This window comes from Strongylocentrotus purpuratus, unplaced genomic scaffold (assembly GCF_000002235.5).
Source record: "Strongylocentrotus purpuratus isolate Spur 01 unplaced genomic scaffold, Spur_5.0 spur5_scaffold_1, whole genome shotgun sequence".
NCBI classification, from domain to species: domain Eukaryota; kingdom Metazoa; phylum Echinodermata; class Echinoidea; order Camarodonta; family Strongylocentrotidae; genus Strongylocentrotus; species Strongylocentrotus purpuratus.
In genome coordinates this window covers 12060723-12075730 of record NW_022145594.1, presented here as the reverse complement: position 1 = coordinate 12075730, position 15008 = coordinate 12060723, and the positions used below count along the sequence as shown (strand labels likewise).

The 15008-nt window shown below is 36.5% G+C and overlaps 1 protein-coding gene across 2 annotated transcripts in view; it reads right to left on the bottom strand.

Annotated features, from left to right (window-relative positions):
- Positions 1–15008, bottom strand: part of LOC584796 (ammonium transporter Rh type B-A) — a 41561-nt gene that overhangs the window by 5395 nt on the left and 21158 nt on the right. Inside the window, exons 2-9 of one of the 2 annotated variants that reach the window (XM_030977697.1) lie at positions 12869–13019; positions 11651–11795; positions 10202–10365; positions 8908–9045; positions 7706–7839; positions 6084–6229; positions 4295–4371; positions 722–790 (exon numbers count right to left, since the gene is read on the bottom strand). In XM_030977697.1, coding sequence (XP_030833557.1) covers positions 722–790; positions 4295–4371; positions 6084–6229; positions 7706–7839; positions 8908–9045; positions 10202–10365; positions 11651–11795; positions 12869–13019 — 1024 coding nt within the window. The remainder of the gene's footprint in view (positions 1–721; positions 791–4294; positions 4372–6083; positions 6230–7705; positions 7840–8907; positions 9046–10201; positions 10366–11650; positions 11796–12868; positions 13020–15008) is intronic. The other variant, XM_030977698.1, reaches the window with a different exon arrangement.

Genomic DNA, 15008 nt, shown 5'->3' with positions numbered 1-15008 from the left:
CAAGTTGGCGATCACTACATAACACTGAGCCAACGGGTATTACGCTCATGTACTTTAAGAGTTGTGCTGCCTTCTATACACCCCCGCATAAGCGACTTTAACATGCGATTAGAGGAGGGGTATTAATATAAAAAGAGCATTTAGAAAAAAAATCGAATAGCCACTCTACATAAAATGATCTGACACGACAACCCGCTTACATGCTCCAACTACGTTTGTACTAGCCTTTATTTTTTCTCTTTGTTTAGCAAGGGTGAGGATAGTAAAATGATTTTGTGTCAGGTCGAGGTTTAGGGTTAGGGTTAGGTTTAAGTGTTTTGTAGGTTTGGGATCGAAGTTAAGGATTTGGTTGGTATTAGAAATCGGTCGCGGAGCAACTGTCACGTGCCAAACATGTAGAAACAAATAAACACAAGCTATACAAGCAGGAATTTCGAAAGTCTGTGCAATACATCGGCACCAAAACCAGCTTTAAAATTGTTTCTCTTGCAAACATAGCAAACAGAAAATAGAAATAAGTGATAATGTATGTCAGATGACATTATGCATTAATTCTTTCATATTCAAGTAGTTGGCAAAAATGATACATTTACGATGGGTATTAAAATAATGAAAGTGCTCTTTTTTGTGAATGAGATGAAATACACACGTATTTTAGTGTATCAGTAAATTGTATTATTTTGTTTTGTAAAATGGAGTGACATTGGTCTTGTTCTCATACCAAGTTTGCCCTCTGCTGTACCATATGGTATCCTGTAGTTTCATGGCTCGAATCATCAGCCTCGACCTCCTAGAAAAAATGCATTTTGTGAGGCAAATGAGGTACAGTAACGACAAAAATAAGTTGGGAGATGTTTCCCGGTTTGTGTTAAAACTTACTGCCCGAATGATAGCTTGACCAATTTTAGCTTGTTTCTCACTAGAGAAGTTTGCAAAATGCTGTAGAGGTAAGTTACTTTCAAGTAAGAAATATAATTAGAATAGTAATTGGAAATTATTACTACAAGTTTGGGAGAATGGCGTTTTCGAAGGACAAAAAGAAAAAGCCAAACGAAAAGTGCATAATCTTATTGCAGTGGTGTTTAAGTTAAATGTATCAAGCAATTACAAAAAAATTGTCTACGAAGTGGAGAAACGGATAGAATAGCGACAAAAAAGGCGCGCGTGTTTAGCAATCGTGACTTGTGTCGATAACGGAGGACATCTATTGTCCTCCAAAAACGCCATTCTCCCTGCCTGAGGATACCTGATACAATTGAGATGTCTAACCAATGTTGGCATTCAGCATATGAAAAAGGACACGCGATATCTATCGGAAGCGGGACATACCAGCAATTTATCTTTTGATAAAATGGTCAAAAGAATCACGGGTATATCAATAGAAAACGTTTATTTTGGAGGGTATTTTTAATTAAACATCATTTCAACAACAATTATTATTTCAATGTTAAAATGTTTATTTTACGTCTCTCTACTTACACATCAATTACCTACAATATTATGTGGATAATTGACACAATGTTGTAAATAACATCCTTACTATGTACTAAAGGATGGGTATTTAAAGGGAAACTCTATGCACCCTGATATTAAGATGTGTTTAATGGAAGCAGATAAATGTGAGAAACAGGTCAGCAGAATTTAGGGCAAAAATCAAATACAAATAAGAAAGTAATTAATTTTTGAAGGTGCGATCAATCAAATACAAATTGGCAACTTTATGAGGTATCTTGCGAGATTCCTTCCAATTTGCCCTGTAGTACGAAATAATTTAAAGAATCATATTTCCCTTAAGAAAATTCTAAACCATGCATCCACCCTAAATATAACTATTGCAAATATATTATAATACAACCCCTGAATAAAACAAATCTATTCCGTCGTCAATAAGTAAGAATTTTAAAATTTATAACATTTTCTATACAGAGCAAATTCATAACTTTCCTGTTTTATTAATCAGATATTGCTTAAAGGCCAAGTCCACTCCAAAAAAAAAATGGCTTTTAATAGATGCAGAAATACAGGAGAAACGAAGCCAAAGAAATTGAAAAAAATTGAAAAACTAATATCAAAGGAAGTTATCACATTTGTGTTAAGTATAAAAAATACGGAACTTGTAAAATCACTTCACAAATTGCCAATTTAGTTATCAACTAGAACTGGAACAATGACGTCATTGCCTCACTATTTATCAATCGCTTTACATCTATTTTTATCCAATTAATTTCCCTTTTAATCCCCCCAAAAACTTGAATTCCCCATGCCTTTGCCCAGGTTATATGATTTGTATCATATTGCGTGCATACAATTTTACAGAATAACTATAAAACCATTTTCTGAACATTGTATATTCATATTCATTGGTTTTTATGTTAGTATACTCTATATTAGTGCATCCACACCAAACATATTACCATCAATATATCTTGGATGTGAGGAAATAAGATTTTTAGGGGGAAAATTGGAAATTTGAATTATCAATATCCAGAAAACAAAAAGTGGAGAGTGAGGCAATGGCGTCACAGAATAATGAGTGAGTTGCCAATTTGTCTTGGGATTTTTCATGTCATTAAAAATTCATCACTTTCTTATTAATTATCTTATTTTGCTAAAACCTTTTTTTGTATTGGTTTGTCAGATTTTTCTGCTTCTATTTAAAGTAAGTCATTTTTTAGTGAACTTTCCTTTAACTATAACCTTTTTTGTTCTCATCATAAGAACCAACTAGATAATAAGGTGGAGTTCAACTTTAATTCCTAAAATGTCTTAAAGGCCTACTTCTGCTCTACACAGCAATCAGTTATCAAGCAATTTGATATGTATAAGATGCAGAAAACTTTAATTTGTAACTTCAGGAAAGATACATATTAAGAATTTTTGCGAATCCCACATTTTTTAAAAGTGTGAATTGATTAAAGTTGGCCTACATATTCAGATATTCTGCATATCACAACAATTGTATAATGTATACATATATCTTATAGATTAAGCTAAGAAAACAAACCAATGTCATTATACTAAAAACAATGAATAATTACACCAAATGGTATCCCTCAAATGATGAATATCCATGGAAAAGAATGGGGAGAGGAAAACAAGATATGAAATGCAAGACCTTTTTTGCAAAGGGAAATTGAGTTAAATATGTTGCCGGCACTGCTCAGAGCTGAAGATGTCTACCATTTGAAACAGTTAATTTTCTTTGCGATGAACGTGAAGTCACACATATTTTGTCGTGCATTAGTTTCTTCACACTAATAAGCTATTGTGGGTAGTATTTGCATAGAGGGGTGTATTAATTTGACAATGATGAGGGATAATTAGAGATAGTGGCTGTTAGTTTTTAATACTATAGAATAAGGGAAGGAGGGCGACACCGCATATATTGAATGAAAGTGTTATGGTGGAGAGAGTAGGAAGAGACGGAGAACATACTTTCAATTTATTTTCATTAAAACTATCTAAAATGTAACAGATATATTTCACATCCGAAACAAGTCGTGAAGCAATATAATAGAAATAAAATAGAAACTAGTTTGATATTAATTTTCATCCAATAATTTTTGTGATTGAATTGTCTTTATGATCATCACGGGCGGGTACCTACACAAAATATCATACCAAATAATACTCAACAAAATGAATTTAATGTTTTATGATATTCTAAATTTATATTCTGCAAGCTATCTGAAGAATATTTTATAATTTTGTAATTATTCATGTTGCTCGCTCATTCGAGAATTTGGCTGTATAACTTTGGAGTATAACAAGTATAAAGAATATGGTATTGCCTGACACAACCGCGGATTTTTTACAATCCTTTTTCAGTTCTGCAATTCAATTTTCAAGAAATATCTGCTCCCTATTAGCAAGACAACACGTTAACAAATCTTGTACCAATAAGAATACATGCTAAACAGAAAGTATTGTTAGATATTTCTAACGATTTGATTCATACCACTATCATTTCTCTTATGAATGCAGCAATCAATTACTCAAAATGCATCTGGGAAGTTGCATTGTGTTGTCGTTTTTTTCTGATTCTGATAAATTACTTGAGAATAAAAAGACATTTTCTACGAGGTATGTGACATCAATGTTATAATATTTTTTCCAGCGTACACACCAAATGTATTATTTATTAGCGTTTAATTTAAAACGGAATAAATGTAGCCATTCGTTAAATATCAAACTATTCATATTCAGCCGCAACTTCTAGACCCACCATGGATATTCATTAGACTCTTAATATTCAATTATGAATAAACATTGAATCATGGATATTCATACTGACCTCCCAGAAATATTCATCCTCCATGAGTTTCTCGTCCTTCAGAGCATCAAGTCCAGGGACACAGCGCAGAATAAGGCCTGTATTGATGAAAGCACAAAAAAAAAAAAAAAAAATTAAAATATAGCAAACATGAGAACTAGAATAACAAATTATTACGTAGCAAAGTACTTTTTTCTAACAAACGTTAAGAAACTTGATTTATATTCTCAGAAGATAATCCATGATTCTGCATGCACTTCTAGCGAAACAAAGGTTCGTTATTCTGATATTTGGTAACTTTGAAGTTTCGTTAGTAATTCCAAAAACTATATAGGAACCATGAAAACGGTTTTTTAAGAATTTTGAAGCTTCGGATAAACAAAGTCTAGGAATAACACAACAATTGTTCGGCATTAGGCGAAGGTTTTGTGGTCTAGTTGATACGTCACCGGACTGTCGACCACATGGTTCCAGTTCGAGTGCCGCCACAGCACTAATACCCTTTGGCAAGACATAGATCTACCTTTTGCCACACTCGACCCTTAAAAATAATGTTCTTGAAGGGTTCAAAATGAAGAGATAGAGAACCTAACAAATAGTCGAAATGATTTATCAGTGTTGCCAATTTGAGGAGGGAACAGTGGTTTAATGTGTACTAAGTGTAAAGATAGCGAACCTGTGAACAAGCCAGAGACGATTGCTATGGCGAGGATCGTGAAAAATAGTCGAAATAATTTACCAGTGTTGCCAATTTAAAGAGGGAACAGTGGTTTAATGTGTACTAAGTGTAAAAGTAGCGAACCTGTGAACAATCCAGAGACGATTGCTATGGCGGTGATCGTGAAAAATAGTCGAAATAATTTACCAGTGTTGCCAATTTAAAGAGGGAACAGTGGTTTAATGTGTACTAAGTGTAAAGATAGCGAACCTGTGAACAAGCCAGAGACGATTGCTATGGCGAGGATCGTGAAAAATAGTCGAAATAATTTACCAGTGTTGCCAATTTAAAGAGGGAACAGTGGTTTAATGTGTACTAAGTGTAAAAGTAGCGAACCTGTGAACAATCCAGAGACGATTGCTATGGCGGTGATCGTGAAAAATAGTCGAAATAATTTACCAGTGTTGCCAATTTAAAGAGGGAACAGTGGTTTAATGTGTACTAAGTGTAAAAGTAGCGAACCTGTGAACAATCCAGAGACGATTGCTATGGCGGTGATCGTGAAAAATAGTCGAAATAATTTATCAGTGTTGCCAATTTAAAGAGGGAACAGTGGTTTAATGTGTACTAAGTGTAAAGATAGCGAACCTGTGAACAATCCAGAGACGATTGCTATGGCGGTGATCGTGAAAAATAGTCGAAATAATTTACCAGTGTTGCCAATTTAAAGAGGGAACAGTGGTTTAATGTGTACTAAGTGTAAAAGTAGCGAACCTGTGAACAATCCAGAGACGATTGCTATGGCGGTGATCGTGAAAAATAGTCGAAATAATTTATCAGTGTTGCCAATTTAAAGAGGGAACAGTGGTTTAATGTGTACTAAGTGTAAAAGTAGCGAACCTGTGAACAATCCAGAGACGATTGCTATGGCGAGGATCATGACAAATAGTCGTAATGATTTATCAGTGTTGCCAATTTAAAGAGGGAACAGTGGTTTAATGTGTACTAAGTGTAAGGATAGCGAACCTGTGAACGATCCAGAGACGATTGCTATGGCGAGGATCATGACAAATAGTCGAAATGATTTATCAGTGTTGCCAATATAAAGAGGGAACAGTGGTTTAATGTGTACTAAGTGTAAAAGTAGCGAACCTGTGAACAATCCGGAGACGATAGCTATGGCGAGGGTCATGACGAGGGCGGCTAGTTGCATGAGGGCCTGTGTACCGGCACTACGGATCTCAGTGGGGGTGGCTCCAGTGGAATCTTCAAAACGATCTCCGAAGACGGCTGGAAGACTGAAAGCAACAAAAGATGATAAACATAATACTGGAGGATCTAAAAACTATCACCGAAGACAGATGGAAGATTGAAAGTAACAAAAGAAGGGGGAAATCTTATTGATAAATAAATCATAGCTTTCTTTTCTCTGTTATATAGTGTTCGTGTTTTTTTAATTAGCTGTTCTAAAAATTGGAGAACTAGATAAAATACCGTGAAAGACTAAATACTGAAATTGATGACGCTTTGATTGTAGTAATATGTTCAGTGCACTTTAAATAGTTGACATTGAAATTATCAACAACAAATTATTAAATATACAGGGAAACACTACAACCTTGAAAACAATATGAATAACAGTAGTTTATAACAGATTATGTAACAGACTGATAACAGAAAATGCGAGTAATTCAAAATTTCAATGGGCAAGAAATCAGAAAGTTCTCGCCTCCATACACTGATTTAGAAGCTCGAGCACAAACTACGACGTCTCCCAATCCTCTGATAATGCTGAAAATCACGCTTCCTGCATCCCCTTCCACCCTCCCCCCCCCCCCCCCCCCCCCCCTCCTCAATACGCCACTACGATATCCAGCCATTGACTTTCACATGACTTGTTGATTTTGAGATAGTTGCGACAGTGGAAATTGTTTCTGATTAGTTAATTATTTCACAGAGCTCCAAATAGTTCCAGCCCATTGATATTATACTTGGAGAGAAACTGTTTAGAGATTCCTATTCAAAGGGCAACCCAACCTGTGTCATAAACCTGTGTAATGAGTTATTTATATGAAAGAAGAAAAATAAGAGAAACATAAACATAAATCGGACCAATAAGAAGAGAGTTATGGATGTTTCAAAGATGTGATCACTAAATCTATGCAAATCTCGAAATTTGCGATCCGGCCTTTGGATTGTGATAAAAGATACCCTCCCGTTTGCCGTGTACAAAAATATAGTTTATTTATGTTTTTCTCTGAAGTGCCTTCTCTAAATTAAGGATAGCATACTATTATAGCCCTCTAAGAAGAAAAGACCATCGTACATTTCGAAAAAATGATATATAAATCATTTTGTGTGTAGAAACAAATGGGTTACTTTTCTGGCACTACATCACAGTGATATTACCCATTCACCCAATTTAGAGTGCCTTTACCTGTAGTGACTACAACTTTCGAAAATTCATTAAAACATTACCTGTCTGCTTCTATGATTTGTCTGCTATAATTTAGAGTATAGTTGCATATTAAGGTTGGATTTTCCTTTAACCTTTGACCTGGCTCACGTATTCATAGATGCATGTGTCACAATTCTCTCTCTCAAAACGCTATAATAATAAAAAAAAAATATTTAATTGTTATATAGCGCTTAATACAAATGTCTCTTAGCGCTTTTCAAATTTACTATTACCCCGATCATTGGATTCAGTGCTTGCCCGCACACAATGTGTGCACAATCTCCACTCCCTGGGGAGCATTCCAGCGATCACTTACCTGTCACCATAGACGGACTCTGAAGCCAGTGCACACGCCACGACTCCTGCCAGTCCTCCCAAGATACCTGGCATTCCATGGAGGTTATTCACACCACACGTATCATGGAGACCAATTTTCTCGCAGAGGAAGGGCTGCAGGGGGAAAGGGGCGTTGAATGAGTTTCGGTCATAGAACAGGGGTAAAACTTCAAACCCAAATCTCTGTGATCTACTTAATTTATACTCTAGAGGATGTTGTACACACTGATGTCTATCGAAGGTTGACGATTGTATTTTTGGTTATATGGAGTATTATAATAATAGTTTGTGAATCAAGACCTTAACATTGTTATCACGACAATAGGAATTATGCTGAGCCATGTATCTAGTTCAAGTATTTCTAGACACATGAAATATATCACACTGACTTCCAAGGAATTTGTTATTACCGGTATCCGTTCAACACTGATCGAGTGTGGCAAATACAGATTTAACATCGTTCAATACGGTAGTGCAGTAACAATGATTCAAACTCTGTAACACTTGATCAACATTTTGACCATTTTTTCACCTGGATGATTTTGTATCCAAAGAAGCATGAGGAAGAAGCTACCCCTGAGGGGGGGGGGGGGAGGGGTCACAAAGATCATAAGTTGAACTTAAACTTTATGGAAAGCCGTTAGCATCATTGAAAATATTTTGTAACAGTTATTTTAAAAAGTGTAAAATGTTGATTCAAATCATTCACATTCTTAATTATCAAGGAGATTCCATGTTCTTGATGTGGAATTTATAAAATTCGAAAATACTTGAATTTTAGCTTTTGAATATATTTTATTTTAAGACTACAAATGGCTCTCCATAATCGCTAAGTTCAACTTAGAGTTCGGCTTATGGTCTTTGTGAAACACCCCCAGGAACAATGACAACACCAACCATTGATGTTACTAACTGTAACATACTAACATGGTTGCTACTGTTAGATGTGTATGTGAGATAACTCAGATAAGACAAGCAGATGAATCAAGATTGAACTCAGCATGGTACTTTATTCAGCTTCCATTATTCATGTGTATTCTTATCCTGTTGAATCTAGTAGCTCATTTCTGATTTCGCATTCTATGGTATCTTAGAACACTACAATAACGAAAGACGATTCTATTAAAATTATGTATTTTTAGTGAATCGATGTGAAATAAAACCTCTTTCGTCATCATTTACCTGGATGACTTTGTATCCGAAGGTAGAGAGGACTCCAGCAACAACTCCGATCAGGATGGCACCCCACGGTTGGATCATCAGGTTGGCAGCGGTTCCCACGGCAACTCCTCCAGCAAGAGTAGCATTCTGGACATGGACCTGGAAGGAGAAACGATGCTGTCAAGTTTCCCATTTGCTGTGATAACTTTCACACCGTTTTTTATACAGGTTGCGTGTGTATTTGAGAAGCCAATGTGGTTCTGCTTTTTAAAGTATGGTAAATGACATTCCCTTTTGGGTTCCATTCATGATCAATGATCAATTTATAAAATATTTTAAACGGTAGAAATTTAACATTAGGAATAGAAAGCTGAATAATTTATGCTAGATTTAGGAGCGGTTCTCGAGGAATATTCAAAGGGGTTTGGCTGCGGGTTCACGCTACACTAGTTAAAATGTGATTTTAAAAGACAATTAATAAGCTTAACGACCTCTTCAGGAATGGGATCTATTTAAATTGGGTTGAGGTAGAACTAAAATTGGAAGGAACTGAAAATTGACACTCTTGATAACCACGTCAAACATTCTTTCTTCCTGAGGAGGCGGGGGATGGCAAAAGTCGTGACGCAGCACGGAGGAAAGGTAGAATTAGTAATAGGCGTCTCGAACTAGCAACTAAATTTGCCAAATCAGTTTTAACCTCTCCTGAACATCGCCATCTCTTGCCACAAAGTAGAGAATCAATCACAGGTCGCAATCTTCGGAACTCTACACACATGAAATTACCTTGTATTCGAACTCAAAGACGCATACTTTCTCCCATTCCTTACTTCATACAACTTCTGAATTCAACTTCTTAGTTATGCCCTCATATGTTTGATCTTGCTTGTACCGTTTGTATCCTTATACCATTGTGAATTTGTAAATGTTAATTAATTATTGCATAATGATTATGTCAAGTATTAGTTTTGTGATCTCTCAAAGCTGTTTTAATTTGTTTTTAATTTGAATTCCAAGTCCTTTCACTAGCAATGATAGATGATATGATATTTCTTGCTGAACTTCTTTGGTTTTTAACTTTGTAATTTGATTTAGTAGGCTATATATTAAATCTCTATTTTTTATTTTTTGTTATTTATTAATGATTTAATTTATCCATGCGTTTTTGTTTTACCTTGTTATATTTTTTGTTATGCATTTTATATTGTAAACTGACTTGTTTAGTCTTCAGACTTTTTAATCAGTATTTTTCTTGAATAAAACCAAATATCTAATTGAAATTGTAATTAAATTGAGAGGAACAAAAAAAAAATACCATATCGAATTTTCCTTTCTTGCTTAGCAGGCTGGAGGTTGCGAACGTGGCGACACAGCAGGCAGACAGGGAGAAGTATGTGTTGAGAACGGCGCGGTGACGCTGGTCATCGTCACCGAGGGCGCTGTTGAAGCTTGGCCAGAAGATCCACAGGAACAGGGTTCCTATGGTGATAACGGTGATGAAGAGGAGTGGTAAAGGAGGAGGAGGGGTAAAGGAGGGAGGAGGAGGAGGGAGTAGGAGAGGGGAGGAGGAGGAAGGAGGAAGGAAGAAGAGGAGGAGGAGGAGGAGGGTGGAGGAGGAGGAGGAGGAGGAGGGAGGAGGGAGGAGGAGGAGGGAGAGGAGGAATAGGGGGAAGGAGGAGGAAGGGAAAGGAGGAAGATGAAGGAAGATGATGATGATGATGGTGTTGAATGTTATAGTGATGGGGATGTTGATGATGATGATGGAATGGTTGGGATCATGATTGGGATGATGGTGGAGATGATGGTCATGTTGATGATGATGGCAATGATGATGATAATGGTGATGGTGCAGTGATAATGCAATTAATATGATGATGTTGATGATGATGACGACGATGATGATGATAATGATGATGATGATGATGATGATGAAGATGATGATGATGAAGATGATGATAAAAAAGACGGAAGAGGAGGTAAATTATTTATTGATAAAAGAAACGGTATCTATAGTCAAAATTCACAATCATTTTAATTGTGTAATTGTGATGGTTCATCTGATCAACAAATAATTATTCGTAAATCACATTTCTGTCACCTCCATCTCTTAAAATATATCATCAAAAGTATATGAATGAGGTATATGTGAAGATGGATGATGGCTAAACGATAGCCTCGTATCCAGGAAGGTCCCAGGATCGAAACCATGTCGAAGCCATAAATAGTGTCCTATATATTGTAATGCATTAATTGTCATTACCAAGTCCTTCCAGAGAGATTTACAGCTTGGTGGTTGATGATAATAACAATTATAATGATAATGATAATAATAGTAATAACAATAATAACAATGATGATAATAAGACTGATAATTATAGTAATAATAGAATAATAATTATTATTATAATAACATTATTCTGGCGCTAATACATCGATGATATCTAATACGTTTTCAGCTTTACTACCCTAGTTATCGGATACAGTCTTGCAGGCACACACTGTTGCCATGCACATTCTCCACTCCCTGGGAAGCAATCCAGACAGGCGCCATTTTATAGAAGCTCACAATGTTGAGCAATCTACAATGACTTTTGTATCCTATCGGCAACAGGGCAGGGTTTTATGAGACCGTCATAAGTACGAGTCCACCGACATCCCATGGAAACGTGTGTTAAACTTAATACACGCATTTGAATGGGATGTCGGTGAATTTGTACTTTCGGTTTCGTGAGACGCTGCCCAGATATAGGTACAAGAAACGTACCGATCATGGCGAAGAGATCACTGTGATAGACCGCTCCTTCTTTGGGGCTTTCCCGTCCAGCCTGGCGGGTAACCACCATGGATACAGCGAGACCGAAGTAAGCCCCGAAGGTGTGGACATACATGGAACCTCCTATATCCGTAGTCTAAAGAAGGAAAGAGAATATAATACTTGCATGATTAAAGGAACACACCAATTGATTGCATAATATTTCTGTTTTATCATAAATACCTCAAACCTTTAAATGAAAATGTCACGAAGATATCCGTAAATAAACCCCTCAAAATAATTCTGCAATTCAAGTTTGAGCGTCGATATCTCTCTTGTTACTGTATCATCAGACTTTGGTATCGTTGACAAGCCTGTTTTTATACCTTTACAGTGATGCCCCATTCGTAGTGATTATGTAATCATGGGATGTGCAGTACAACTGAATATTGCGCCAAGTCAAAGGGCAAAATGTTGCAAATTGCACAATCCATCCTTTAAAAAAATGAAGAATTTACTGTTGATAATAACAATGCGTTTCGCAATATTTCATTTTTGACTTGGCCCCATATTGTTGACAATAACAATGCGTTTCGCAATATTTCATTTTTGACTTGGCCCCATATTCAAGTGTACGGCAAATTTCATGAATAAATAATCATTACAAATTGGCCGTCATTGTAAACGGAAACATGCAGGTTTTATATGATAGGCCTACCAAAAGTATGGCAAAGCCGTAACAAGAGAGATATCAACGCTCAAACTTAAAGTGTAGAACTTTTTTCAATGGGGTGAGTTCCTCCATTTAAAAACCGAATTGTAGAGGGTAGTTATCCCTACATTTGTAAGCAAGGGTGGACTTGTTTTCAGGTTTAATAAGTACATATTTTATATTGGTCACTTAGGCGTCAGAGAACTTGCTTACAAACAGCTAGACACTCCACATAGGTAACTGAGGTATAAATTATCATCAGTGATGCTAGGACATTTTAATACCCGCTCCAAATTTAGCCACATTTGCAAATAGATCTGCTGCGAGTGGGCAGTGAAATTGGGTTTAATAATATAAGATGTTGCAAAGCCCTTAATAAACAACATGACTACATTAGCCTTTATACTAACTGCTAAAAAAAAAAATGTTAAAAGAGCGTGTCTGCCCAGCACCCCCCCCCCCCCCCCCCCAGGTGACTGCCATTGGGTATTTCACACGAGATGTGAAGTCTTACTTACACCAAGGAACTCGACGGCAATGAACTCGTTAACGAGGGAGAAGATGACCTCGAAGAAGGCCATGATGGTGAGTTGAAGAGGGGATGTCTTGCCCAACAAAGCACCGAACGAGATCAGGATGGTGGCCGAGGTGAAATCCGCTAAAAGCATCCTAAAGAAAACAGAAAGGTTGAATAATTGTTTAGCAAATTTCAACCGCTAAAATGATTTATCTATCCATCTTTATCAAGCTCCCAAATAGTAATAAATAATAACATTAGTCACATTTGTATAGCGCTTACTACCACGTTTCTAATCGCTTTGCGTTGATAACATTATTACCTCGGTCATTGGATTAAATTTCTAATCCGCACATGAAAGTGCACACGCTCCGCTCTCAGGCGAGTATTCCGAAAATGCACCTTTTTACAATCGCCCACGTACCTCTGCTAGAAAAGACACACTCATTCACACTCATTCACATTGTGAATCACAGTGTGCTCCACAATGATAAATTGGGCCGTTTTCACAGTGTGGTCGCAACGTTCCACATTGTGGTTCACAGTGTGGATAACCACCGATTCACAGTGTGGATAGCCGGAGATCCACAATGTGACCACATTGAGAAGCACACTGTGGAATGATGTGACCACACTGTGAAAATGCCCCAATTTAACATTGTGGAGCACATTGTGGAGCACTTTGTAGTTCAGTATGAACAACTGGAGATTCACATTGTGGCCACACTGTGAAAACGCTCGAGTTTAACATTGTGAACACTCCACACTCATGTGAAACAGCCACCACACTGTGAAACGCTCACCACACTGTGACAATTGTCAGTGTGGACGTTCACAGTGTGACACATTATACCGTGTGAAATTGCCACACTGTGAAACGCCCATCATACCGTGAAATGCCCACCACACTGTGAAACGGCAACCACACTGTTAAATAAGTTTCGTTTTTGAATTCTACTATGTGAAATCTTTCAAATTATGAAAATGTAGTCTTGCAAAGCTTAGTACGTAATCCTATCGAGAAACTATTTAACACTTGGGTGAAGAGTGGCAAATCATCGGTAAATAAAGGGAAATCGTGTTCCACAAAGTCAATCTATACTTGATATTGAGTTCTCCTATTGTAATCTTCTCACAAATCCTGATAACAAATTTTAATTGCCTTTTACAAATGAGAATATGAAACATATCTGTGTCATGTGCAATTGTTTGTACGTTTAAATTTACCCTAGGTAGCCAAATCAATATCAATAATGCTCTTCCTTCGGGCCCTGTAATTAATATTACCCAAGCAATTGCAAGGTCACTATTTACACCAGGGCGGAAATTGGCACATGTGGACTACCGTCTTGCCAAATGGCGTTACTGCCTTGGTAAAATTCAAACCCTTAACCCTTTTATTGAGTCAAGTCAATGAGCCATCATTCCACCATTACACCACGATTGAAATTATGAAATTAAATAATCAAGAGAAGTAAGCTAAACATAACTTAGCATTGGAAATTATATGTGATGTTGTACTGCACATGAAGCTTATAGATGATTTATGTTGTATCTTCATGATCATTTTAATGGATTGCAACGAATATGCATTTAGTATTACACTGTGTGTCATAATAGCGGAACTTAATAATTTTAGCAAAACTTCTACAAATGCTCCTCATTACGTACGTCAGTACAGGCATAGTACGTAGCAAGTTATGGCATAGCAAGAGAAGTACACTAAACATAATTTAACATTGGGAACTGTAAGTTATTTTGTACAGCACATGAACCAAATAGATGATTTATGTTGTATATTCATGATCATTTTAATGGATTGCAACGAATATGCATTTATTAATTACATTCTGTGTCATTATAGCGGAACTTAATAAATTAAGCAACACTTCTACAAACGCTCCTTCTTATGTAGGTCAATACAGGCTGTGTACCTCTTTCGCATAACAAGTTGTGGAAACAATGTAGCTTTTAAATAAACATATTTGCCTCGACTTACTTTCTAGATCTATTCCTAAAGAAATTGTGCCCAGAAATAGTCGATCAAAATGGTAAAGTAAGTCAACGAACCCCACGGGTGATGAAAATAGCATTGAGAGCTAGTAAGAATAGGACCCCGAGTTTGAGACATAACATGACAT